This window comes from Porites lutea, chromosome 6 (genome assembly GCF_958299795.1).
Source record: "Porites lutea chromosome 6, jaPorLute2.1, whole genome shotgun sequence".
NCBI lineage: Eukaryota > Metazoa > Cnidaria > Anthozoa > Scleractinia > Poritidae > Porites > Porites lutea.
Genome location: NC_133206.1, coordinates 10,669,925 through 10,696,277, shown reverse-complemented (window position 1 = coordinate 10,696,277; position 26,353 = coordinate 10,669,925). Strand labels below are relative to the sequence as shown.

The window sequence follows — 26,353 nt, the reverse complement described above, 5'->3', positions numbered from 1 at the left end:
TGTCGCTTCCATCTTCTTCGCCAAATAGCCATTACAGCCATGTTTTGATACCGAGTCTCAATAGCTAGAGAAATGCTGGTGAACACCCACTCAATCACAAGCGAAACTGCCGTGTGAACTGCAAATAACTGAAGTAAACTAACGAATGGCTCTCTCCTTAGGTATATAAATTGATACAAGTACAGATATCCATTCACAGACACTATAGCAGTTGACTCAAACAACATACTCATGATAGCGATATCAGCCATCAGTCTTTCACGACGAGGAGTACGAAAGCTTCCCCAGGGAGCTTGGCTCCTTTTACACATCACATGTACAATGTGGTCAATAAAAACCATGGTGCTTCGCTCGATGACTTCTGCAGCACCGTGAACTATTCCAAGAATAGCGATGTCCACTAAGCTTCCAAGATCCGCTTGCAAAATTCGAAAAACGATCGCTGCGCCACAATACAACGGCGACAAAAAGACGTAGGAATAAGCCGGATGGGTGATGTTATATAACTTCTGAACGCAAATACGAGAAGTAACTTTAACAAAAACACCAGCCAGGGGAGCGAATATCGCAATCAACAGTTTTCCATCTCATTTTCCTTGTTGTACACTGGATAAATCAAAGAAGCTACAAGAAAAAAGGTCAAGACACCTAAGCAACTTGGTACTACCATTTGGAAGAACAAGGTAACTTTCTGTCTTGAGCTTTTGCAGAAGTAGTTCGTTAAAACATACGTTTGTAGACATTGATTAACGAGGAAACAAAGTTTAAGAGGAACATCTTGGGCATTTGAAAGCTTGGAGTGGGATATACCAAGAGCTTGGAGGGCTACGCGATAAATTGTGTCAAAAGAATAAGTGAGAAAACAAATCACCAGCAGTTTTCCTTTCATCCCCATCAACTGAAACGGATGAAAAAGAAACTGCAAAAGTACAAAGAACCAAATATATAGAAATATACAAGAAACAACATCGGACATTGTTCTCGTCCACTGTATTTCTGTTGAAGTTGAATTCATGGGCTGGAACTCACAATCCTGCACAGTCTTAAATGAGAGATAAGTAACCATCATGTATATTGTTCCAATGAAGATAGCGGTGACAATAGAAATCAAAGCACCAATGTACATTGATTTACAAACTGTGCAAAGAGCAGATGGTCTAAGTCGCTTCCAAGCCATAGTTATGTCTTTATGATCATGATGAGCCATATGTTCCGGTGATTCTTCATTTTCGTCGGGAGAGCATGCGTCGATCACTTTGATGTCAAGACTGCTAGAGGCTAAATACGCCAGGCTTGTGGCTTCCCTGACGCTGTATTCCTGGTAAATAAGTTCATCAACAGGTTGATAATACCATTCTCGCCCTGTACTCTCCAAAGGATTGTATCCAAATGATTCGGCAGTGAATTCAGGTTCATCTGGATTGTAATGTTCTGTCACACCTCGTGTAAAACCGAACAGGATACGACCCAACACCTCTATCAGTGTACTGCTACTCATTCTGTTAAAGTAGTCGGTGAATCTTATACATTGCAATACCACAATTCATATTGTTTTAGCTGACATTAAACATGCAAGGAGAGGACTGAGCAGTAGTCAGAGAGGTTAGCTGTTAAAGACTAAAGCAATAATCACTGAAGTTAAGGCATGCATGAAATCAGTTACGAAAGCGAGACAGTATAGTGGGTGCGAAAGTCGCCTAATAAACATCAAATCTGCTAAATGCCAAATTTAGTAAGTTGGTAACATCGATGGGATGCGATAAAAATTAGGCACTTTTTTCTGTATGAATTTGTAATCACTTGTGAATATGAAGAGACACACTACTGTTAAGAGGGTATCCCTGAAAAAACAAGGTAGGTCCCTGACGGTACACTCATCACAGGCGGGAAATTACTGCTAATAGCATACCATTTTTTATTCATGACGCTTATTGTCTCGCGTGATTAAATTATGGGAAAAGACTGTGGCTGAGGTAACGAGCGGTTGCGGGTTCGAAAGCACTCACTCGTGTTACGTCAGGCGTTTGAGAGCTGGTGCTGAGAAATGTTAGTGCTCGTTCTTGCTTTAAACATTTCTTTTTTCCTTGAGTACATTTTCTGCAAACAAGATCAGATAGTGGTCGCTGGGTGGTTGATTGTTTCCCTCATACTTCTATAAAAATGTTGCTTCATTGAATGGCTCGACTAAGCCTTTTCAACAGGAAAGTCCTTTGCGAATTGTGGAAATTAAATGAAACATATATGATTTTCCTGTACATTTATATTCGATTGAGATATCAGCATATTTTAAAAACCTTTTGTTGACAAAAAATGTAAATAATTTTAACTGAAATCCTACGATAAATTCCTCTCACTTACTCGGCTCGTCTAATAAGGCCCAGAGCCCAGATATCAAAAGACAACTGCTTGTTATTGACTCTCAATTGCTCTTTATTGGCTTGGAGTTGACTCTATTACGTTATTTCGTAGAATACTCTCTGTACTTCAGTGTTATATACACCCACTTTTATATCAGCCAGAAAACCAGCTGCTTAGTAAAAACTAACGCTGACGTAAGTCTTCTCTCAGATTGAAACAAGTTGATTAGCAAGAAACCTAAACCTTCAAGAAAACTACTTTTTCAAAAAAATATTTCGATTTTCTTTCTACTTTTTTCACTCCTTAGCTTACTAGGTTACCGCCTGGCCAATATAAAAAAGCAACATTTTAAGTCCAATTAAAAATTATTTGCTGCCATAAATTCGGTTGAAAACTCAAGAAAACTCAAAAACGGCTAAAACCGAGTAAGGTACGTAATCTTTCCCGGGCATACTCTTAAGAAAGGTTGAGCTGAGGTTAAAAAAATATTCAACCGTGCAATATTTTTAACATATACAGGCTTTGCATGTTATCTGCTGAAAACCTCAGTTAGGACACTTGTATGAAAAGAACTGTTATTGCGGAAATATTTTACTGCGGAGACTTAAGTGCACCAAAATGGTGCATTTGCGTTGCACCAAATTCACGTCAGCAGAAACCATCTGTACTGTCGCAATTTGTAATAATCATCGCACTTTGTAAAACCTGTCGCAATTTGTAATAAATCCATCGCACTTTGTAATACCTGTCGCAATTTGTAATAAACCGTGTCGCACTTTGTAATAAAAAAGCTGTCGCAATTCGTAACAACTGTCCATCGCACTTTGTAATAAACTAAGCTGTCGCAATTTGTAATAATTCCATCGCACTTTGTAATAACTTTTTGAGAGTAATTAAACTTCGTCAACATTAATATAACGCCAAAAGATGCATGGTACTTCATAAACAAAGATGATGACGTCTGCTAGCATGTAACATCTCTGTAACCTTTTCTTTGGTCAAACATGCATGTCTTCCGCTATAACTTGTTCTGCCTTGATTAATCACGTGACTGCCTGCATGTCTACTGTTTAACAGCTTTGCTTTATGTTCTATGTAAATGGCATTTTACATGGCCTATTGGAAATTTCGCTACTACCATGTAAAATATCTAAGGGAGTACCGCCTGTAAACAGAGCAATTGGAATCGCATTTGTAATCGCCACTAGAAGGTGTCGCCTCCATCGTCTTCGCCAAACAGCCATGACAGCCATGTTCTGATACCGAGTCTCAATCGCTAGAGACACGCTGTTAAACACCCACTCAATCGCAAGGGGAACTGCCGTATTAATTGCAAATCTGAACAGAAGTAAATTGTTCAGTTTCTCTTCCCTTACATATATGAACTGATATAAGTATACGAATCCATTCACAGACACTATAGCAGCAGATTCATACAACATGCTCATGATAGCGATATCAGCCATTAGTCTCTCACTACGAGGAGTACGAAAACTTCCCCAAGGAGTGGATCTTCTCTTCCACAACATATGACAAATGTGATCAATTAAAACCATAGTGCTTCGTTCAATGACTTCTGCAGCGCCATGAATTATTCCAAGTAATGCTATGGCTTGTAAACAGTCAAGATCCGCTTGCAAAACTCGAAAAAGGACCGCCGCGCCACAATAGACGGGTGATAATAAGACGTACGAGTATCCCGGGTAAGTGATGTACAACTTTTGAACACAAATACGAGAGGTTACTTTTACCACAACTCCAAGGAGAGGAGAAAAGGTTGCAATTAAAAGTTTCCCATTTGAATTTTCTTTCATGTATGCTGGATATATAACTAAGTAGGCCCAAAGAATGACAACGAGCAAACCCAAAGAACTTGGTACTATCATTTTGAAAAATAAAACCAATTTCTTTCATGCACTTGGACAGAGGTACTTTGTTAACATATAAAATTGCAGACACTGATTGCTGAAAAAAAAAGCCTTGAGCGGAGTTCTTAATGGATTAGAAATATGGGAATGAGAAATACCAAGACCTTGGAGAGCAACACGATAAATTGTGTCCAAAGCATATGAAATTAAGTACACCAGGAAAAGTTTTCGTCTGATCCCCGTCAACTGAAAGGGACGAAAAAGAAACAGCGCGAGAATAAAAAACCAAAAATGATTAAAACTACAAGCAATTATACCCGAAACTGATCTTATCCATTGTACTTGTATTGAAGTTGAGTTCACGGTGTTATATTCACAGTTGTGTGCAGTTTTCAAAAATAAATACAACTCCATCGTAAAAATTGTTCCTACGAAGATGGCCATTAAAAGTGAAATCAGAGCTCCAATGTACATAGATTGAAAAACTGTTTGCAGAGGGGAAGGTCGCAGTCGCTTCCAAGCCATGGTTTGTTCTTTACTTTGCTTCACATCTTCCTGGGTTTCTTCGTTTTCTTCTGTTGAGCAGGCGTCAGTTACTTTAACATCAAAACTACAAGAAGCCAGATAATCTAAGCTTGTGGCTTCTCTGCCGCTGTATTCTTGGTAAATAAGTTCATCAACAGGATGACAGTACCACTCCCGTCCCGTACTTTCCAGAGGACTGTAGCCAAATGATTCGAATGTGAATTCAGGTTCATCTGGATTGTAGTGCTCTGTCACACCTCGAGTAAAACTGTACAAAATGTGACCAAACACTTCTATGAGTGTTCTGGTGCTCATTTTCCTTATTTCCCAGGGTAATAACACAGTTGAAACTAAATTAATTCGACTCTGAGGCGCACAAGGCAAAACCGAAATATTTTTGCCATGGATAAATAGGCCCTTTAAAGCCGTGTCCTTGTAATTTGACACTATGTGTTTCAACACACAAAGCGACATGTTTCAGCAACACGTCGGGGCGGGATGAAAAGCGGCCGTTGTACTCAAATGCTCTGCCCGGGGGGTACTCCCCTATATGGCCTATACAGGGGGATGAGCCGCTGGAGAGGATGTGGTTCTTGACCTCTCTGTCCTAAATTGTGCGAGTCTGTCCCAAACAGGGTATACAATTTGCGCAAGTCTATCCTAAAGGTGTCCACGGCCTTTCTCCTAAACAGGCTAATAAACTCGAGGGTTTTGTCCTAAACAGGGTTTGTACATGATTTTAGGAACTTTTTGTCCTAAACAGGGTCAGGGTTTCAAACCCTCAGTGACTTCAGCTATTGTTGGTTTTCACATGACGTCACTAAAATTCAAACTACAAAACTATCGATCCTACTGAGATTTTACTTTCATGGTGTATCAGGGCAGCTGAAAACTAATTTTCGAACAAATTTTCGCTTCAAAAGAAAGGGTTCAGCTGTTACACCTCGAATTTGACCGAGCACCTCTAACAGTGTGCTCGTGTTCATTTTGTCTCATGTAGTAGGGCAGCAAGTCTACGAAAAAAAATGTCAGATTACAACTGATGTAGAAAAAGGTGATTCTAGTGAAACATACGACTATGGTCAGAACTCCCCGGAATGACAGTACGATTTCAATTTCTCAAGCGCACTTGTCAACTATCACTATTCGAAACATAAGTTTTTAGTACGAAAGCTCTTGAACAAACAAAGGAGCTGGAACGAGAACTGAATCGTCAAACGATAAGAATTTCAAACAAAAAGATTATTTTAGCGGTTAGCAGTGGTGTTGTAATTTTATTGGCCACTTGTATTTGAGGGTCTCAATGGGGTGGTGGCTTTTACGGTTATCGGCTAAAATTTTGGCTCTTTTACGGCTATCGGTTAATTTTTTTCAGTTACGGTTAACGAAAAAGTTAAAAATTAACTTCTTTTGTTTCAATGAATAAGGGTCTTCGGATCATCTCGGGATGAAATAAGCTATTCTTTTAAAAAAATTTTGACAAAGATAGATCATACTTTTTATAAAGTATTCCACTTCTAATATTATTTTACAAAAGCAGACACGCAAACGCCAAATCAAGGCCGGGACGCGACATTCATTATAACAGAAATGGCCGTTTTCACACTACAGAAGGATTATTCGTGTGAGACGGGTTATCCGTTTGATGATTCGCGTCAGATAGGTAATATGTCTTCATTTGAAAATAGAATAGTTTTAATTTTGAAGGAACGATCCGCCTGGCTTTTGAAGACGGGATTATCCGTTCCAGATAGCCTGTGTAAAGCCGCCCCCTCCCCTCAGAAAAAATCGAAGAAGGGGTGTCTGTGGGGAGGACGCGACTGTACACAGGTTAGTCCCAGGCGGATGATCCATTTCTAGCTATAGTGTGAAAACGGCCAATTACTAAATTCCCATGTCCAGTGTTTTTAATGATAGGGAAGGACTGCACGGAACGATTGTCTGCCGTTGCCTTGTCCGTAGGCCGCATTATTCCGCACGGCTAATGCGTTTCGGGTCACGTGGTCCGAGCGAGTTCGCCACCGAAATGCCTCGACCGAGATTGCGTGGGAAAGCGCCGTACAGGGAATAGGCATGGCAATATCTACCGTAGCGTCAGAGAAAAACAGGGAAATATTGTTTATCGGCAACGTGTTTTACAAACAGTGACATCTCTGCGTGTTGTTTCACTAGTGTTTCGAGGGCACGACGTCCGAAAAATTGCAAATATTAATCTCCAGAAAGAAGCCACACTTTCGCTAGTTAGTTATTGGAGAGAGCGCTGGAAATGGAGCCTAGGTCTTGGTTAAGTCCTAAAGGGCGCTTCGCCTAACGTGCGTACGGAGTCACACTAGCCGGGAAATAAAAAACGCAACCATAAGTGAGTTTAGCACCTTCGTTAAAAGTAGCAAATCTACCGAACACTTTCTTTTACGGTTAACTCTTTTTTACCCTATTTACGGTTAACGGTTAAAATTTTTCAATTTTTACGGCTATCGGCTAAATTTTTGGCCGTTTTACGCCTATCGGTTAACCCCATTGAGACCCTCGTATTTGTGACATTCGCCGTAAAGCGAGAGCACAGTAATGAAGAAATGCATGGCATAAACACGTCGGTAAATACCTTGTAATGAAGGCCGCAGTTTATTAACTAAAAATCGAACATACTTTCTCAAACGTTAAAGCGTTTTAAGTCCTCAAAACTTCAATTATAAAGTCACGAACTTTGAGGTTTCGAACCTGTGAATACGGTTTTTAAGGTCCAAAACTTATATGGGAATTTTATTTTTAGTAAACGAGAAACATTATATAGGTTTTCATTTTAATTTATTTAAATTTATTCTTTGTCAGTGTAGGTATTATCATTTTTCAATTTTATAATCGACTGTTAGTATCATCATTATATTTTATTTTATTATGACATGTAAGCGCATTGAGATTCGTAAATGCGCTCATACAAACCTTACTATTATTATTATTATCATTATTATTATTATTATTATTACAACGGCTTTTCGACAGGGAATTGCATTACACGTCAATAGATCAAGTAAATAAACAAATAAGTATATGGATAAACCAAATAGTAGTCGTATAACACATCAATACATTTCCTGATCAAAATGGAATTATTTTATTTTATTTTGGGAAATGTTTGGTTTTGAGGAGTGGGGAAAACCCTAGTGGCGGAGAAGACCTCTCTTCAAAAAAGAGCAAGAAACGGCGTCCCCTCTGGGATACGGACCAGCATGGTGGGAAGCGAGAGTGAAGTGCTATCATCATTCTCGCGTCTCAATCCTTGCTGACATTTTGCCGATGCTGCAATCACATTATAGTTCTGCGACGAATTTTTATGATCTAGTGATGCGGGTGTATATCACCTGTAGGTCGACAGTTTGACCTTTTTCTTAAGCGTTTCCGCTATTTCGGCAAAAGAGTGAGATGACTGTCGTCGAAAAATTTTCGTTCTTTTTGGCGTATCCATGGAAATTTTCCCGAGGCAGTTACAGACAAAAGTTGCTTCCAGTTTATGTAAATAGTTTTTAAAAAGTGCCAATTTAGCCTTACGTACCCTTAGTCTGATTCAGCCTCTCGCGGAGCCATTTAGGCAATGTACGGCACCCATTTCAGCCTAACATTGTTTTAAATCAGCCCGAGAAAATTGGACTCTATTGGCCCTTATACCTAATCAGGTTAGCCAAACCTAATGGGGTACTATAGATTGCTCATCAAAACCGTCCCAAATTCGACGTAAGGACAAGTCTTTCGGCAGTGTGCATGCAAACTTTTGTTTCAAGTATCACCTTAAAAAGCTATAGCTAAACATAATTTTTGTGTAGCCTTTTAATCCTAGGTAAACGGCATTTTGCAGAGCTGTGTTGACGTTTCGCTAAAACGTCCATGTAAAATGTCCAATAGGTTGGAACTACTCCACAGACACACTGGGACTGCATTTACGACTGCTACTAAAATGTGACGCTTCCATCGTCTTCGCCAAACAGCCATGACAGCCATGTTTTGATACCGACTCTCAATCGCTAGAGACACGCTGTTAAACACCCACTCAATCGCAAGAGGAACTGCAGTATGTATTGAAAATGACCTCAACAACTTGTCCAAGGGATACTTTCCCACGAAAATAAACTGATACAAGTACAGGTATCCATTCACAGCGACTATAGCAGTTGATTCATACAACATGCTCATGATAGCGATATCAGCAGTCAGTCTTTCACGACCAGGAGTACGAAAACTTCCCCAGGGAGCTGGTGCCCTTCTCCAGATGACATAACAAAAATGATCAATCAGAACAATGGTGCTTCGTTCCACCACTTCTGCGGCGCCGTGAATTGTTCCAAGAATAACGATTGCTTCTAAGCTACCAAGATCCGCTTGCAAAATTCGAAAAAAGATCGCTGAGCCAAAATAAAATGCCGATAGACAAATGTATGAATATCCCGGATAGACAATGTTATACAACCTCTGAACACAAATGCGGCAGGTAACTTTAACGATAACACCTATTAGGGGAGCAAAGACCGCGATCAATAGTTTGCCATCTTCATTTGCTTGGTTGTATGCAGGGTAAATCAAGGTGTCTACCAGAACAAAAGGTAATAAACAGAGAAAACTTGGTACTACCATCTGGACAAACATGGTCAGTTTCTGTCTTGAACTTGTACAGAAGTAGTTCGTTAAAACATAAGTTTGCAGACATTGATTTGTTAGAATGCAGGCTCTTAGAGGAAGTTTTTGTACATTTGAAAGTCTGGAGTGAGAGATGCCAAGAGCTTGGAGGGCAACACGATAAATTGTATCCAGAGAATATGTAAGGAAACAAATCATCAGAAGGGTCCTTTTTATTCCCATTAATTGAAACGGACGAAAAACCAATAACAAAATGGCGAAGAACCAAATGTACAAAAAACTACAAGATATTATATCAGTCATTGACCTTACCCACTGTATTTCTATTGAAGTTGAGTTCACAGGGTAATACTGACAAACGTGCGAAGTCTTAAATGAGAGATAAGTAACCATCATATAGATTGTTCCCATGGAGATGGCGGTTGCAATCGAAATCAAAGCACCAATGTACATTGATTTGCAAATTGTGCAAAGAGCGGATGGTCTCAGTTGCTTCCATGCTATTTCTTTATTTCTTTCTTGAGGATGTGCCTGGGTTTCTTCGTTTTCCTCTGCGAGAGAGGATGCGTTAGTAACTGTAATATTAAGACTTGTAGAGGTTAAGTAGTTAAGACTTGTAGCTTCTCTGTCGCTGTATTCTTGGTAAATAAGTTCATCAACAGGATGACAATACCACTCTCGTCCCGTACTTTCCAGAGGACTGTAACCAAATGATTCGAATGTGAATTCAGGTTCATCTGGATTGTAGTGTTCGGATACGCCTCGCGTAAAACTGTGTAAAATATGACCAAACGCCTCTAACAAAGTACTAAGGGTCATTTTGCGGGCCACCGTCAAGGGTAAGTCGCCAGTATTACCTGTCGAATAAATATCAAGTTGCATAAACTAACTGTAAAACGTAGGCAATTAGAAGCAAAGTTATTGATGTATCATAACCATTATACTGTATTCAAGAAACCGAAACAGTTAAGAGTACCAAAAAGTGCTTAAACGACAAAAACATGATACTTAATCGACAGGAGGAAATTTTGTTTTCAATATGTATCATACAATTTCAAAGAGCTGCACGCGATGTTGTTTACCGTTTTAATCAAAAAACGTCATGATAGCCTGAGTGGTCTGATTTCATAGCCTGAAAAGACAGCCGACATTACTACCAGGGGTTTCCCGGCGAAATGACGTCAGAGGAAACGAGCGCAGAAATTCCATAGTGATGATGTGTCACTACCCAGATCTGGTTGGTGCTTCTGATTGGTTTCAGACGGCTAGACGGGATTTGTTAGGGGGGATACCTCTTAATTTTTAGTATTTATTTATTTATTTTTATTTTATTTACTTGCCAAAGAAATCTCCGAAGTATGCTAATGCTAATGTAGTAGAAATGATGAAGGCAATGTCTGTAGCGTCACTTTATCATCACGTGAGACGAAGAAATACTGGTAAATCGTTGTGCAATAATTAGTTTATTAGCATTTGTTTCGTTTCTGCAATACCTGTTCTCATTCACCTTTTTTTCATTGGTACGGAGACCCTTTAACATGACCGGAAAGTAATCGAGAGTTCTTTTGAGTATAGCCTCCCACGCAGGCGTTTTTTAGGGGAGCTCGTTTTTCACTATGAGATAAAAATACATTTCTTGACTAGACCTCTATATAGCAAGCTTTTTTACTGTTTTTATGACCCTTAAAACTTCGTTTCCCAATATTTTCAAAACGCTCTCATAGAACTCTGTTCAGACTTTGCCAAAATCGAGCCAACAAGCCAACTAAGGGAGGTACAAGTTCACTTTAATGATTTCCGAAAAAAAAATTCCCCCGGTGACGAGAATGTACAAAAGCAAGTAAAAAATGTAATGGCGTCATTACGTTGCCGTCGAAATTCATCGCTAAAAGCAATCCATAGCCGCTAAAACGGCCGCAAAAGTAACGCCGGGTTAAGTTTGTTTTGATCACAGAGAGCAACTCTCATGTTACTCCGAGTTACCCAGAGGTTTCACTTAGCTTGTCTTGCAACTGTCGGGATAGCCTTTCATCGTGGACCTATTTTACATTCATTTTAATTGTTTGTTTTCACCCGAATTCAAGACTTTACCAGGTAATGAAAGCCAAAACAAGTGATTCGTAGAGGTTTTTTCAATGTATCGAATGTGCCCTTACCATAAGATAAATATAAACAATCCTGTTATGAAGCCGACTTTCATCAGTAGCACTTCCTGGCCCTCAGCCTTGTTTTGCCTTGAGATTCCATTTATTTAGGTTTGAAGCTTTTCCGTCTTTCGCATGCAGTATCAGCCCAAATCAACGCTTTCAAAGTGTCTTGTTGTTTGTTTATTCCTTTTCCAAAAAATGGGTCGGTCAGGCGATGGGTAGCCTGCGTCGTAGACACTCTAAACCTTCTGTATAGACGGACTATACAAATGGTTTAGACGATGCGTGGGCCGGCTGCAACGCGAGCTAGCGATGGGAAACGAAATCGATTTTCAAGGGATTGCCTAACATCAACTACGCTAACGTGGACAGACAGTGACTGCTATTCATGCAACGAATTTTACATTGCTACTTCCTTTTGTCGGCAGTTACTGATGTTGCAAATACGCTTGTGAACTCTGAAAAGTAAGGAAATACATGCAGTGATACATAGGGGAACTTGGAAGTAGAATACCGCTGGCCAGACACAGCTGCCCTGTACTGGCGATTTTTGGTTTCCTGTTCTCAATACGTATGCTGTACTTAAATCAAAAGCGTCAATAGGAAAAAGAAGGGTAAGTGAATGTTGCAAAAAACAGATAGGAGAAAGTATTATTTGAGGTCTTAAAAGTTCTCTTTACTTTTTAAAAGCAGTAAATAGTGTTGACTCTGTTGACTCTCTTTCCGTAATTTACGTCAGTAACTTACTGAACTGTGGCGAAAGGACTGCCGTGGCTTTTGGGATCAAACTATCTTGACCAAAAACAAACTTATTTTACAAACAGATGGAACTGCTTTTTGGGAGAACAAAGCGGGGAATCCGGGGAAGGGAGTTCCTACTTTCCACTAGGGTAGCTGATCACAGCGGAAGATTTGCTTTATTTTACTTGTTCACACATAAATGACTCAAACTTTGGAAAATAGAAGTAAGTCTTTGCAAACATAATGCCTTCAAAGTATTTATTCTAACAACGATGCACGCCCCGATGAAAGATTTAGTACTAAGTAGTGTCGTCGCTTACGTGGAATGTGTTGATTACTTAATCGGCAAGGTCAGTAAGAGAGTAGCAATGTTAGGCCGAATGAGGAAAAACATAAAATGTACACGGCAGGTACCGTTAATAAACCTTTTGTTCTCCCTATTCTTGATTACTGTGATACTGTGTGCAACTGCCGCGGGAGTGTTAAGCTTATAAGTTGCAGAGGCGCACAGCATGTATCGTGATGCGTCTGGGCAGCAGCGAAAAAGCGCTATAAAGTTCTTAGGTTACGTAACCTTGGAAAAAAGACGCGAGAGCCGTGAACGGTACACAATCTAGTTAATAAATGCTTAGGCAACCATTGTTCACAGTTTTTTTATGCACTATTTTTTTAAAAAAATTGAAGTTAGAATGTACCAAAAAAGCCTTTTTCTATAATCAAATTTAGATTTTTAGCTTTTTATGGTTACTCTAGTAATAAAGTTTTAAAGCTCTTTATGTACATAATGATCATTATTATTTCTATTCCATTAAGTTTATTATATAGGGCCTCTATGGATAGCAGTTTTTAATTTGTACAAAAACTGAAAGAGTTACCCTATTGAAATAAAGGTTTCTATCTAACTGAACAAAAAGACAAGGTTCATTCTGAAAACGGCTTAGAATATATAATTTAATCAATAACTTTTATTATTCATTCAAGATATTTCTACGTTTCTGATTGGCTAAAAGCACACGCATAATTCACCATAACCAGTTACTGATAACCAAATTTGGAAGAATTTTGTTTTTAACTTAACATCAATGCAGGTAAGCATGTTTTAGCTATGTTTTTAAACTAGGAATTATTTTGAATGGTGGATAACACCCTCCTCGATCTGCTTAATTCTTCATATCCTACTCAGCCTCGTTCATTAATTACTTAATAACAAAAAAAACTACATACAGTACTGTGCAAAACAAATGAGAGCGACAAATTAAATACTCTTATTAGAATTATATAACTTAGAAAAAAATGGACTCCGTATTAACTTTCCTTCTTAACTAACGATCTGTGTCATACAACTAAGACTGATGCGGCCGCAAAAAAGGGGAGCCACCGCAGAGTCTGTTCTTTTGTTTGTTCTATGTAAATGGCATTTTACATACCATACTTAAAGTTTCGCCGAAACGGTTATGCTGAAGTATTTAAAAGATAACCGCTTGTTAACAGAGCGATAGGTACTGCATTTACAATCACCACTAAAATGTGGCGCCTCCATCTCCTCCGCCAAACAGCCATGACAGCCACGTTTTGATAACGAGTCTCAATCGCTAGAGACACGCTGTTAAACACCCACTTAATCGCTAGGGAAACCGCAGTATGAATTGCAAACGACTGAAATAAATTGCCAAAAGTCTCTTCCCTTACGTATATGAACTGATACAAGTACAAGAACCCATTCACAGATACTATAGCAGCAGATTCATACAGCATGCTCATGATAGCGATATCAGCCATTAGTCTCTCACGACGAGGAGTACGAAAACATCCCCAAGGAGCGGACCTTCTCTGCCACAACATATGACAGATGTGATCAATCAAAACCATAGTACTTCTTTCAATGACTTCTGCAGCGCCGTGAATTATTCCTAGCTGTGGCTTGTAAACTGCCAAGATCCGCTCGCAAAACTCGAAGAAAGACTGCCCCCGCCACAATAGACCGGTGATAAAAGGATGTACGAATAATAATATAATCATAATAATCATAATAATCAGTTTATTAAACCCTTTGGTAGTGTATAACACTAAATTACAAGGGAGGTCAAGAATACGCAGAACACATAATTACACATGGCAAGAACGCAAAAACAATTTAATCCTAATTGTAACTGTGGGTAACAAAATTGCTAAGGCGGTCCGTTCTGACAAAGCGGAATTCAGAACGGGAAAAACCCGACCTCAACCCGTACCCATGAGCGACGTTCGTGGGCTGCGGCAGCAGGTGTGAAAGGAACCCGGACTCCTTGATGTTAGATATAAAACGCCTGCAAGCCTCATCACGGCGCGACAACAGTGTAGGCAAGCCACAACGCACGAGTGCCGACTCATAAGAGCAATCTGGAAAAATGATTCCTAGTGCAGACTTCTGCACTAGGAATATCCGGGATGAGTGGTGTTATACAACTTTTGAACACAAATACAGGAGGCCGCTCCAACAACTCCAACAACTCCGAGGAGAGGAGAAAAGGTTGCAATTAAAATTTTCCCATTTTCCTTTTTTTTTTTCATGTATGCTGGATATACAATTAAGTTTATACAAAGGTTGGTAGCCAAGAAACCAAAATAACTTGGTACTATATCATTTTGAAAAATAAAGACATTTTCTTTTGTGAACTTGGGCAGAGGTATTTTGTTAAAACATAAATTTGCAGACACTGATTGCTGAAAAAGAAAGCCGTAAGCTGAATTCTTAATGGATAGGAAATATAACAATGAGTTATACCATAGTTATTAGAGGAGACTGGTTATGAAAAGCGGCAAACATCAATGATAAAAACAACAGTGCTGCAGTTTATGTTGGAAGCACCCTGAAAGTGCACAATCCTTTGTTTTCTGTTGGCAAATTGTTACGGAATAAATCAAAGCAACGTTTTTATTGGTCAATACAATCAAAACGATAGGAATTCTTTTGAACGTTGTGCACTTTCAGGTCCACAAAAACATATAACAAAAGAGTCTGACGGGTTTCATAACCATTCCACTCAATTAACTATGGTTATACCATGCATTTGGAGGGCAACACGATAAACTGTGTCCAACGAATATGTAATCAAGCACACCAGGAAAAGTTTTCTTTTAATCCCCGTTAACTGAAAGGGACGAAAAAGAAACAACACAAGAAGAAAGAACCAAATATACCTAAAAGCGGAAGCATGAAGTTCGAAACATCACTTTTCAGTGTCTTTTATTGCGCTGTGATACTTATAGTTTCGCACTGGGCCGTTCCGAAACAAACCCGGAAAAGTTGGACATGTTCATGAGCAGTGAAAACAAAAACTATACGCCAAATTAGCCGACAACTGTATTGTTTCATGAAAAGTCAATTTACATCTTAAAAAATCTTTCATCTTCCGTTTCTAATTCTACCAGATGAAGCCACAACGCGAACTTCACACTTACTAGCAAGTGAACACAACTGAGATGTATTAAGATGTATATACGAAGGAATGAAGATTTTTAATTTGCTACCTCTGTAAAGTGGCTACAAAAATGCTTGGAAGCACCATAGCAGAGTTATTTGGCCATATCCTATATAGTTTCACACGAGATGTTACAGAGCACTATAATCCGAATGAACCTGAATTTACAGCAGAATCATTTGGCTACAATCCTTTGGACAGTACAGAGCGAGAGTGGTATTGTCATCCTGTTGATGAACTGATTTACCAAGAATATAGCGACAGAGAAGCCACAAGCTTAGATTATCAGGTATCTAGATGTGTACAAGTAAAGCTTACTGATGCTAGCTCAATAGAGAATAGTGAGGAAACACACATCGCTTCCCATGAACAAAGAGAAATGGCTTGGAAGCAACTGAGACCATCTGTCATCCGCACAATTTGTAAATCAATGTATATTGGAGCTTCGATTTCCCTGTTTACCGCTGTTATCGTGGGTGCCATATACATACTGATTTCTTATATCTGCTACAAAACTGTGCACAACTGTGAATTCCCCCTTAAAAACGAAATTCCGGTACAAGTGCAGTGGATGAGAACAATTTCGGCTTCGATCCTCTGCGCTTTCCTTTACATCTGGTATTTCACAAACGCGCTGTTTCTGTTTCGCTCATTTCAGCTAATGGGTGTGAAAAGAAAGCTGATTTTAATTAGTGGTACTTTCTACTTTTTGGATGCAGTTTATCGTGTATTGCTTCAGTACCTCGGCGTCTCTGAGTCAAGGCTTTCTGCTTTACAAAAGATTCCAGTTAACGCACTTTTTTTTACTAGCCTATTCGCTCAAACATATCTTGTAACGAAGCTTTTAAGTGGACGTTTATGGTCAAGAAAACAAAAGTTGATTTTGTTCTTCCAAATGGTAGTACCATGGAGTTTCTCTTTCCTTGTTTCTATTCTCATAACGACGTTCATTTACCCTCTCTACAATGCACAAAACAAAAACGGCAAACTGATAATCGCACTTTTCGCTCCTCTCATTGGAGTCTTCGTTAAAGTAATCTCGCGAATAAGCGTTCAGCGGTTATACAACATCACACATCCGGGATATTCTTTTGTTTTGTTGGTACCCTTGTACTCTGGAGCAGCTGTTATTTTCAGAATTTTACAAGCGGATCTCGGCAGATTACAGACCATCGCTCTTCTTGGAATAATTCATGGAGCTGCAGAAGTCATAGAGCGAAGTACAATGGTTTTTATCGATCACATTTGTCATCAGCTGGTGAAAAGAAGGTCCGCTCCTTGGGGAAGTTTTCGTACTCCTCGTCGTGAGAGACTCATGGCTGATATTACAATCATGAGTATGATGTTTGAATCAGCTGCTATAGTGTCTGTGAATGGATTCTTGTACTTATATCAATATGTTTACTTGACAAACAAGCCTCTGTTAACTTTGCTACAACGATTTGCTATTCATACTTCGGTTCAGCTTGTAATAGAGTGGTTTTTTACCAGTGTCTCTCTGGCGATTGAGACCCGTTATCAGAATATAGCCGTCATGGCTGTCTGGCAAAAACGGTGGAAAAGACATATCTTGGTGGCAATTGTAAGTGCATTTCCAATAGCCATCTGGACTGATGCTAAAATCTTAATAATAGTGCATGGACGTTTCCACGAGTTGTTAACTCAGACATGTAAAATGCCCTTTACTTAAGGAAAAAAAAAACAATCACTCTTAAATATATATTTCTTTCCAATAGTTTCCGGTCCCCGTGGCTTTGGGTTTTACTAGTAGAGAAAGCCCATTAAAAAGGCCTTTCATTGAATTTTTCCGTCTTTCATATTCCACGAAAAATCCCTTGTAACGACACCAAGATCCCTAATTGAAATGATCCTTTCTCCCTGACAGTTACTGGTTTTACTACAGAAACGGCAAGGAGAAGTAATTTCTTAGGTATTAAGAAGTCGAATATTCTTTATCCTTACATGGTCGAGAGATCTTTGATTGATTGATTACATTTACATTTTGTAAAGACAAAATTTTGTATTCAGCAACTTACAAAAGATGGCAAGGATAAAACGGATTGAAATTGGGGTATTCGAAAATCATGGATGGGGGGATTTGGGGGTGGTCCGAGGGGACCGCGCCCCATCTTTTTCTTCGGAATTTTGTATAATTTTTAAAGAATTCTCAGTAAAATAAAGAAATAGTAAGTTTTTTGATTGTTTGTGTGTTTTTCGTGTATAGATCCGAAAAGACATTGTTAATTTGTTCAGTGACCACACAACAGTTCAATAACCACGCCAGTAGTTCAATGACCAGAACAGTAATTCACTGAGATCAGACTACATGCCGCTGCGGGGGAAATAGCCACAAATATTACCCATTTGAAAATGACAAATTATTTAAAAACAGTAACGTAGAAATAGACCATACAAAGATATCCAAAACGATCATATCTGAATTTTCCAGTGACATATTCTACTGGTTTCTCTCTTGTTTTGAACTGTTCAGCAGCTGTCGAGCTTTCCTCTGACAATGATACATCACCAACATCAACTTTGCTACTTGGAGTTACATTCAAGAATTTTTTCCTTAGAAAAGCTTAATCTTAGAAAATAAATCCGACTTTTCTCTCCACCTGGTATCTCTAGATGATTAGAGTTAGCTCTTCCAACCATTTTACGTAAAATAACCAAAGAGAGCCAAAGAGTGGTCGCGCCTCTCATTCTGCGGCCGTGCGAAAGAGGAAGCACATATCATACGCCACGCATACGCATTTAAAAAAGAATTTTTCGTACCTACCCTCCTACCAGCATTTTTGGTAGGTGGTTAAGATTGATTATAGTTTAGTAGCCTCACGAAAAATATATAGGGGCATTTCACGTTTCACGGAAAATATAGTGAGCAAACCAGTAGAAAGTACACTCACCAAATAAAGCTCCTGTCATTCAGCTCGTGATTACGTCACGCTTTAAAAAGTTTTAAAAGTGTCAACAGCATCTTGCTTACAAAGTCTGTGACGTACCAAGGCAAGAATTTGCTCGCCTATTCAGTCGTGCATGTTTTAATGTTTTTGTAAGCAGGGCAAGAGAGTTAAAATTTGAGCGGGACCACCCGTGCGGTAATTGAAAACTAAATTAAAATAAGGAACAGGCGGGATAAAATTTTCAATAAAACTGAACATATGAGTAGTGTACAGAAAACGAGAAATCAGAGGCTAAGATAATAATTATGCATTGCTACAAGCATCGCTACTTCTGGTCAACGTTATTTGACAACGTCAATCGTTCAAAATCACAAACTAGACCGAACAGTATTGGGTCATTTTAGCAAAAGGAGTAAAAGGGAGTCGCGGTGCACGGCATGCAGTTTATTTTCGGCGATCGTTTTAATCAGGTGTTGGCATTCGGTGATGGTAAAAGGAGGAATGGCATGTGAAAAAAACGCATTTGTATTTAACCCTTTGGCTGCCAGAGTGTTTGATGGAGTTTTGTAAGTTTTGACTCTTACTTTTGAGTCTATGGACGAAATCCTATGATGTGACCATTCAAATGAAAGCTCTCTGCCTGTACTTTTCACATGATGCTATTTGTTTGTCAAAATTTAGAAAATGAAATTCGCAAATTTGGTCGAAGTTTGCCTTTGGCCACATTTGGCAGTGAAAGGGTTAACACAACAAGTGACGAAAGAAAGTGATCTTCTGAGAATTGAAACGAGCGCAGAAATTCCATACTGATGACGCGTCACTACCCAGATCTGGGTAGTGCTTGTGATTGGTCGTGCCGCTTGTGAAATTCGGTTTAACCAATCAGAAGCACTACCCAAATCTAAGTAGTGACGCGTCATCAGTATGGAATTTCTGCGCTCGTCTCAATTCTCAGACGTCATTTCGCGGGAAAACCGTTCGTGGCGTCTCGAAATGTCGTCTGTTTTCTCAGGCTTATAATGGGGTCGCCCACTTGTAAACACAAAATCTAGGGGTGGGGGTGGGGGATTTGTGACATTTGAAGCCCCATTCAATTAATTGCCTCCCTTGTTTTCAATGTCCTTGAAACTTGGAGGCTTGAATTGGTTTTTTTTTATAACCATGAAATTTGTAGTCGTGAACCAAATTACATACAAAAATGGTAAAGAGAGCAGCCGAACGTACGGCTAATCAAATTCTTCTTTCTCGTAATCCCCTCTTTTTCCGTACACAGTTTCAAATGGAAAAAGCCACTATGAGATAAAACTACATTTCTAGACTAGACCCGCTCTATAGCATGCTTTTCCACTGTTTTTAAGACCCTTAAAACTTCGTTTCCAAATATTTTCAAAACGCTCTCATAGAACTTTGTTCAAACTTTGTCATAATCGAGCCAACTAAGGGAGGTACAAGTTCACTTTAACTGGTTTCTGAAAAACAAATTCTCCCGGTAACGAGAATACAAAAGCAAGTAACAAATATAATGGCGTCATTACTTTGCTGTCGAAATTAATTGCTAAAAACAATTCATAGCCGTTAAAACGGCCGTAAAAGCAACGCCAGGTTAAGTTTGGTTTGGTCGCGGTCGCACACAGAGAGCAACTCTCATGCTACTCCGAGTTACCCAGAGGTTTCACTTAGCTTGTCTTGCAACTTTGGGAATAGCTTGCGAACCAATCTCTCATCGTGGACCTATTTTACATTCATTTTAATTATTGATTTTCACCGGAATTCAAGACTTTACCATGTAATGAAAGCCAGAACAAGTGATCCGTTTAGTTTTTTTTCAATGTATCGAATGTGCCCTTACTATGGGAAAATGTAGACAATCCTGTTATGCGACTTTCTTAGCACTTCCTGGCCCTCAGCTTTCCCTTGACATTCCCATTTATTAAGTTTTAAGTTTTTCTGTCTTTCGCAAGCTATAAGCCCAAATGGACGCTTTCAAAGTGTCTTGTTGTATGTTTATTCCTTTTTCTCTGGGGATGGCCTAACATCAACTCTGCTAACTTGGACTGTCAGTAACTGTTATTCATGCAACGAATTTTACATTGCGACTTCCTGTTGTCAGTTACTGATACTGCAAATGCAATGGTAAACTCTGACGAGTAAGGAACACAATCATGTAGTAATGGATATGGGAAGTTTGAAGTGGAATGCTGCTGGCCAGTATGTTAAACACAGCTGCTCTGTACTGGTGATTTCTGGTTTTCTGTTCTCAATACTGTACATGAATCAAAAGCTTCAATGGGAAAAAGAAAAAATAAGCGGATGTTGCAAAAAATAGATAAAAGAAAGTATTTGAGGAGTAAAAAGTTCTCTTACTTTTTAAAAGCAGTAAATAGTGTTGATATTGTTGATCTCTTTCCATAATTTAAACAGTAACTTACTGAACTGTGGCGAAAGGACAGCAGTGGAAAAATTTAGTACAAAGTAGTGTTTTCCTTGAACCAAAAAGTTTCGCTTGCATAAATTAAGATCATGGGACCAGGTAGAGCTTAGCCTCCTAATGGCCCTAATTTACTCATTTCAATTTATCATCGGGTTGTTGTAGATGTGTCGCTTACGTGGAATGCGCACGTTGATTACTTGATCGGCAAGGTTAGGAAGATGTTAGGCCCAATTAGGAAAAACATAAACATGTACACGTCAGGTGCCAGTTATAAATCTTTTGTCCTCCCTATTCTTGATTACTGGGATACTGTGTGCAGTGTTGAGCTGATAAGTTGCAGAGGCGCGCAGCACGACTCGGTATGAGTCTGGGGAGCAGCGAAAAAGCGCTAAGTTCTTACGTTTCGTAACCCTGGAGAAAAGACGCGAGACCCATGTACGCAATATAGTTAAGAAACCTTTGTCCACTGTTTTTTCGACTATTTTAATTATAACAAGGACTGATGAATTGCCCAGAAGAACAAGGAGCAGCAGGAAACTTAGAGTTCCCGTCTATAAAGTATAATTAGTATGTACCAAAAAGCCTCTTTATCGTGGATGCATGAGTTAGATTTTGAGATTTTGAGATTTTATAGCTATTTTTATCTGTACATAATGATCATTATTATTTCTATTCCAATTCAAGACAGGACAAGACAAGATATTTATTATCATAACATTACAAGTACAATTTTTGGCACGCAGTTAGCAAGAAAACGCTCGTCGAGGCGTGCCAAATTAATTCTATTACAAATCAGATATTATATTATAATAAGTGAAAAGCAAAGAAAAAAAAAGAAGAAATATGTGTAATGAATTCAAAAGCAAGAAAGACAAATCTGTTTAATGCAACCTGTGAAAGAGGCTAAGGTTTAGGATTTCGCGATTTTATTTCTTGTGTTATCATGGTTGCATCAAGGTAATCATCTTTGCCTTTTAATATTTCGAAGAGCACATTCCATTTTAGTTTATTATATAGGGCCTCTATGGATAGCAGTTTTTAATTTATACAAAAACTGAAGAGCTACCTCTTTGAAGTAAAGGTTTATATCTAACTAAACAACAAGACAGCGGTCATCATAAAAGCGGCTAACAATATACCATTTAACTTTTCACCAAAAAAAACCTACATACAGTACTGTGCAAAAGCTCACCTCTTTGTATCGTAGGGAGACTGGGGAGAGGGAAAAAGAACCTGAGCGCACAGGGAACGATGGGAAGGGGAACGAGATCGTGCCATGCCGGTGCGCTAGCTATTATTCGATTATTGCTATTTCAGTTGAATTTATTGGAATTCTCAGCGGGAGCCTTTGGAGTAGAGAAGTGCAATAGAAATGAGGGTGACAAATACACTTGTTAGAGTTGTATAACCTAGAAAAAAGAAGACTCCAAATTAACTTTCCTTCTAAACTAACGATGGATGTCATTCAAGTAAGACAGATACGCCCGCAAAAACGGCTTACCATAGTAGAGCTCTGTTCTTTTTCTTTTTGTTCTATGTAAATGGCATTTTACATGCCATACTTAAAGTTCCGCCGAAACGGTTATGTAACGTATCTAAGAGATAACCGCTTGTTAACAGAGCGATAGGTACTGCATTTACAATCGCCACTAAAATGTGGCGCCTCCATCTCCTCCGCCAAACAGCCATGACAGCCACGTTTTGATAACGAGTCTCAATCGCTAGAGACACGCTGTTAAACACCCACTCAATCGCTAGGGAAGCCGCACTATGAATTGAAAATGACTGAAATAAATTGACAAAAGTCTCTTCCCTTACATATATGAACTGATACAAGTACAAGAACCCATTCACAGACACTATAGCAGCAGATTCATACAACATGCTCATGATAGCGATATCAGCCATGAGTCTCTCACGACGAGGAGTACGAAAACTTCCCCAAGGAGCGGATCTTCTCTTCCACAACATATGACAAATGTGATCAATCAAAACCATAGTACTTCTTTCAATGACTTCTGCTGCGCCGTGAATTATTCCAACTAAAGCTATGGCTTGTAAACTGCCAAGATCCGCTTGCAAAACTCGAAAAACGACTGCCGCACCACAATAGACCGGTGATAAAAGGATGTACGAATATCCGGGATGAGTGATGTTATACAACTTTTGAACACAAATACGCGAGGCTACTTTTACCACAACTCCAAGGAGAGGAGAAAAGGTTGCAATTAAAAGTTTCCCATTTGAATTTTCTTTCATGTATGCTGGATATATAATGAAGTACACCCCAAGGATGGCAGCTAAGAAACCAAAAGAACTTGGTACTATCATTTTCAAAAATAAAGCCGTTTTCTTTTGTGAACGTGGGCAGAGGTACTTTGTTAAAACATAAACTTGCAGACACTGATTGCTGAGAAAGAAAGCCCTCAGCGGAATTCTCAAATGATTGGAAATATAGGAATGAGCTAAACCAGCTGCTTGGAGGGAAACACGATAAATTGTGTCCAAAGAATATGTAATCAAACACACCAGGAAAAGTTTTCGTTTAATCCCAGTTAACTGAAAGGGACGAAAAAGAAACAGCACCAGAATAAAGAACCAAATATAAATGAAAGCCGAAGCAAGTATATTTGACATTGATCCCATCCACTGCATTTGTACTGAAGTTGAGTTCAGTGGGTTAAAGTCACAGTGATGTACAGTCTCGAAAGATAAATAAAACACCATTGTGGATATTGTCCCTACGATGATAGCCATTAAAAGGGAAATCCAAGCGCCATTGTACATAGATTTAAAAGCTGTATGCAGCACAGAAGGTCTCAGTCGCTTCCAAGCCATGGATTTGTCTTCATTTTGGTGGGCCTCTTGGGTTTCTTCATCTTGTTCTGTTGAGCAAGCGTCAGTTACTTTAACACCAAAACTGTAAAGGGATGGTAGATAATCTAAGCTTGTAGGTTCTCTGTCGCTGTATTCTTGGTAAATAAGTTCATCAACAGGATGACAGTACCACTCTCGCCCTGTACTTTCCAGAGGACTGTAACCAAAAAATTCTGCAGTGAATTCAGGTTCATCTGGATTGTAGTGCTCTGTCACACCCCGAGTAAACCTGTACAGAATGTGCCCAAACACCTCTATCAGTGTGCTGGTGCTCATTTGTTTCACGTAGTAGGACAGCGTGTCTAGGAAAATAAATTGTAAATTATGATTGATATACAAAAAGGTGAGTGGAGTGAAACGTGACTGAATACTATGATTTCAAGCCTATTTTTAATATTTACACGTAGTTCGAAACATCAGCTTTCAGTGTCATCTTTTGCGCTGACTTATAGTTTCACACTGGGCCGTTCCGGAACAAACCCGGAAAAGTTTGACATGTTGAGCAGTGGAAACTAATACTATACGCCAAATTAGCCGACAATTTGCATCTAAAAAAATCTTTCATCTTCCGTTTCTAATTGTACCAGCTGAAGCCACAACGCGAACTTCACACTTACTAGAAAGTGAACACAACTGAGATGTATTGAGAAGTATACACCAAGGAATGAAGGTTTTTAATTTGCTACCTCTGTAACGTGGCTACAATTATGCTTGGAAGCACCATAGCAGAGTTATTTGGTCATATCCTATATAGTTTCACACGAGATGTTACAGAGCACTATAATCCGAATGAACCAGAATTTACAGCAGAATCTTTTGGCTACAATCCTTTGGAGAGTACAGGGCGAGAATGGTATTGTCATCCTGTTGATGAACTTATTTACCAAGAATATAGCGACAGAGAAGCCACAAGCTTAGATTATCAAGTGTCTAGGTGCGTGGAAGTAAAAGTAACTGATGCTAGCTCAATAGAGAATAATGAGGAAACAGAAGACGTTGCTTCCCATGAACACAGAGAAATGGCCTGGAAGCGATTGAGACCATCTGTCATCCGCACAATTTGTAAATCAATGTTCATCGGAGGATTAATTTCACTCGTTACCGCTGTGATCGTAGGTTCGATGAACATACTGATCTCATATATCAACTTGAAAACTGAGCAAAACTGCGAATTCTCCCTTAAAAAGAAGATTCCTGTACAAGTGCAGTGGATGAAAACAATCTCGGGTGCGATCCTCAGCGTATTTCTTTACATCTGGTATTTCATTAACGTTCTCTTTCTGTTTCGCCCATTTCAGCTAATAGGTGTCAAGAAAAAACTGATTCTTACTTGTTGCCTTTTATACTGTTTGGATGTAGTTTATCGCGTATTGCTTCAGTACTTTGGCGTCTCTGATTCAGAGCTTTCTGCTTCACAAAAGATTCCACTTAACGTACTTTTTATCACTAGCGTATGCGCTCAACCATATCTTATAACGAAGCACTTTACTGGATATCTATGGTCAAGAAAACAAAAGCTGATTTTGTTCTTCCAACTGGTAGTACCTGGAAGTTTCTCTTTCCTTCTTTCTATTCTCATAACGACGTTGATTTACCCTCTCTACAATACACAAAACAAAAACGGCAAACTGATAATCGCACTTTTCGCTCCTCTCATTGGAGTCTTCGTTAAAGTAATCTCGCGAATAAGCGTTCAGCGGTTATACAACATCACGCATCCGGGATATTCTTTTGTTTTGTTGGTACCCTTGTACTCTGGAGCAGCTGTTATTTTCAGAATTTTACAAGCGGATCTCGGCAGATTACAGACCATCGCTCTTCTTGGAGTCATTCATGGAGCTGCAGAAGTCATAGAGCGAAGTACAATGGTTTTCATTGATCATCTTTGTCAACCAACTGGTAGTAAGAAGAAGTTCCTCTCCTTGGGGAAGTTTTCGTACTCCTCGTCGTGAGAGACTCATGGCTGATATTACAATCATGAGTATGTTGTTTGAATCAGCTGCTATAGTGTCTGTAAATGGATTCTTTTACTTGTATCAATATGTTTACTTAACAAACAAGCCTCTGTTAACTTTGCTACAACGATTTGTTATTCATACTTCAGTTCAGCTTGTAATAGAGTGGTTTTTTACCAGTGTCTCTCTGGCGATTGAGACCCGTTATCAGAATATAGCCGTTATGGCTGTCTGGCAAAAACGGTGGAAAAGACATATCTTGGTGGCAATTGTAAGTGCATTTCCAGTAGCCATCTGGACTGGTGCTAACCTCTTAATAATAGTGCATGGACGTTTCCACGAGTTGTTAAGCCAGACATGTAAAATGCCCTTTACTTAAGAAAAAAAAACTAGTCACTCTTTCAGTCCTTTCGAATAGTTCCCGGTCAACGTGGCTTTGTGTTTTACTAGTAGAGAGA

The 26,353-nt window shown here is 39.1% G+C and overlaps 3 protein-coding genes and 3 pseudogenes across 3 annotated transcripts; 2 read left to right on the top strand and 4 right to left on the bottom strand.

Moving 5' to 3' along the window:
- LOC140941175 (uncharacterized) overlaps positions 1-1,592 on the bottom strand; it is a 1,841-nt pseudogene extending 249 nt beyond the window's left edge.
- Positions 1,593-3,420: 1,828 nt separating this feature from the next.
- Positions 3,421-5,066, bottom strand: LOC140941533 (uncharacterized; annotated as a pseudogene).
- A 3,513-nt stretch (positions 5,067-8,579) lies between these two features.
- Positions 8,580-10,196, bottom strand: LOC140940042 (uncharacterized). The gene has a single exon (XM_073388918.1). It carries the CDS (start codon positions 10,194-10,196, stop codon positions 8,580-8,582), a length of 1,617 nt encoding a protein of 538 aa, XP_073245019.1.
- Positions 10,197-15,581: 5,385 nt separating this feature from the next.
- Positions 15,582-17,416, top strand: LOC140941445 (uncharacterized). Its single transcript, XM_073390440.1, has one exon. The coding sequence runs from the start codon at positions 15,797-15,799 to the stop codon at positions 17,414-17,416; it is 1,620 nt and encodes a 539-aa protein (XP_073246541.1). The 5' UTR covers positions 15,582-15,796.
- A 5,169-nt stretch (positions 17,417-22,585) lies between these two features.
- On the bottom strand, positions 22,586-24,234 carry LOC140941506 (uncharacterized). The gene has a single exon (XM_073390512.1). It carries the CDS (start codon positions 24,214-24,216, stop codon positions 22,597-22,599), a length of 1,620 nt encoding a protein of 539 aa, XP_073246613.1. The 5' UTR covers positions 24,217-24,234; the 3' UTR covers positions 22,586-22,596.
- A 292-nt stretch (positions 24,235-24,526) lies between these two features.
- Positions 24,527-26,278, top strand: LOC140941511 (uncharacterized; annotated as a pseudogene).
- The last annotated feature ends 75 nt before the right edge of the window (positions 26,279-26,353 follow it).

Bases quoted from the DNA above. Each gene is read 5' to 3' on its own strand.
- LOC140940042 (XM_073388918.1), bottom strand. From the start codon at position 10,196: ATGACCCTTAGTACTTTGTTAGAGGCGTTTGGTCATATTTTACACAGT.
- LOC140941445 (XM_073390440.1), top strand. From the start codon at position 15,797: ATGCTTGGAAGCACCATAGCAGAGTTATTTGGCCATATCCTATATAGT.
- LOC140941506 (XM_073390512.1), bottom strand. From the start codon at position 24,216: ATGAGCACCAGCACACTGATAGAGGTGTTTGGGCACATTCTGTACAGG.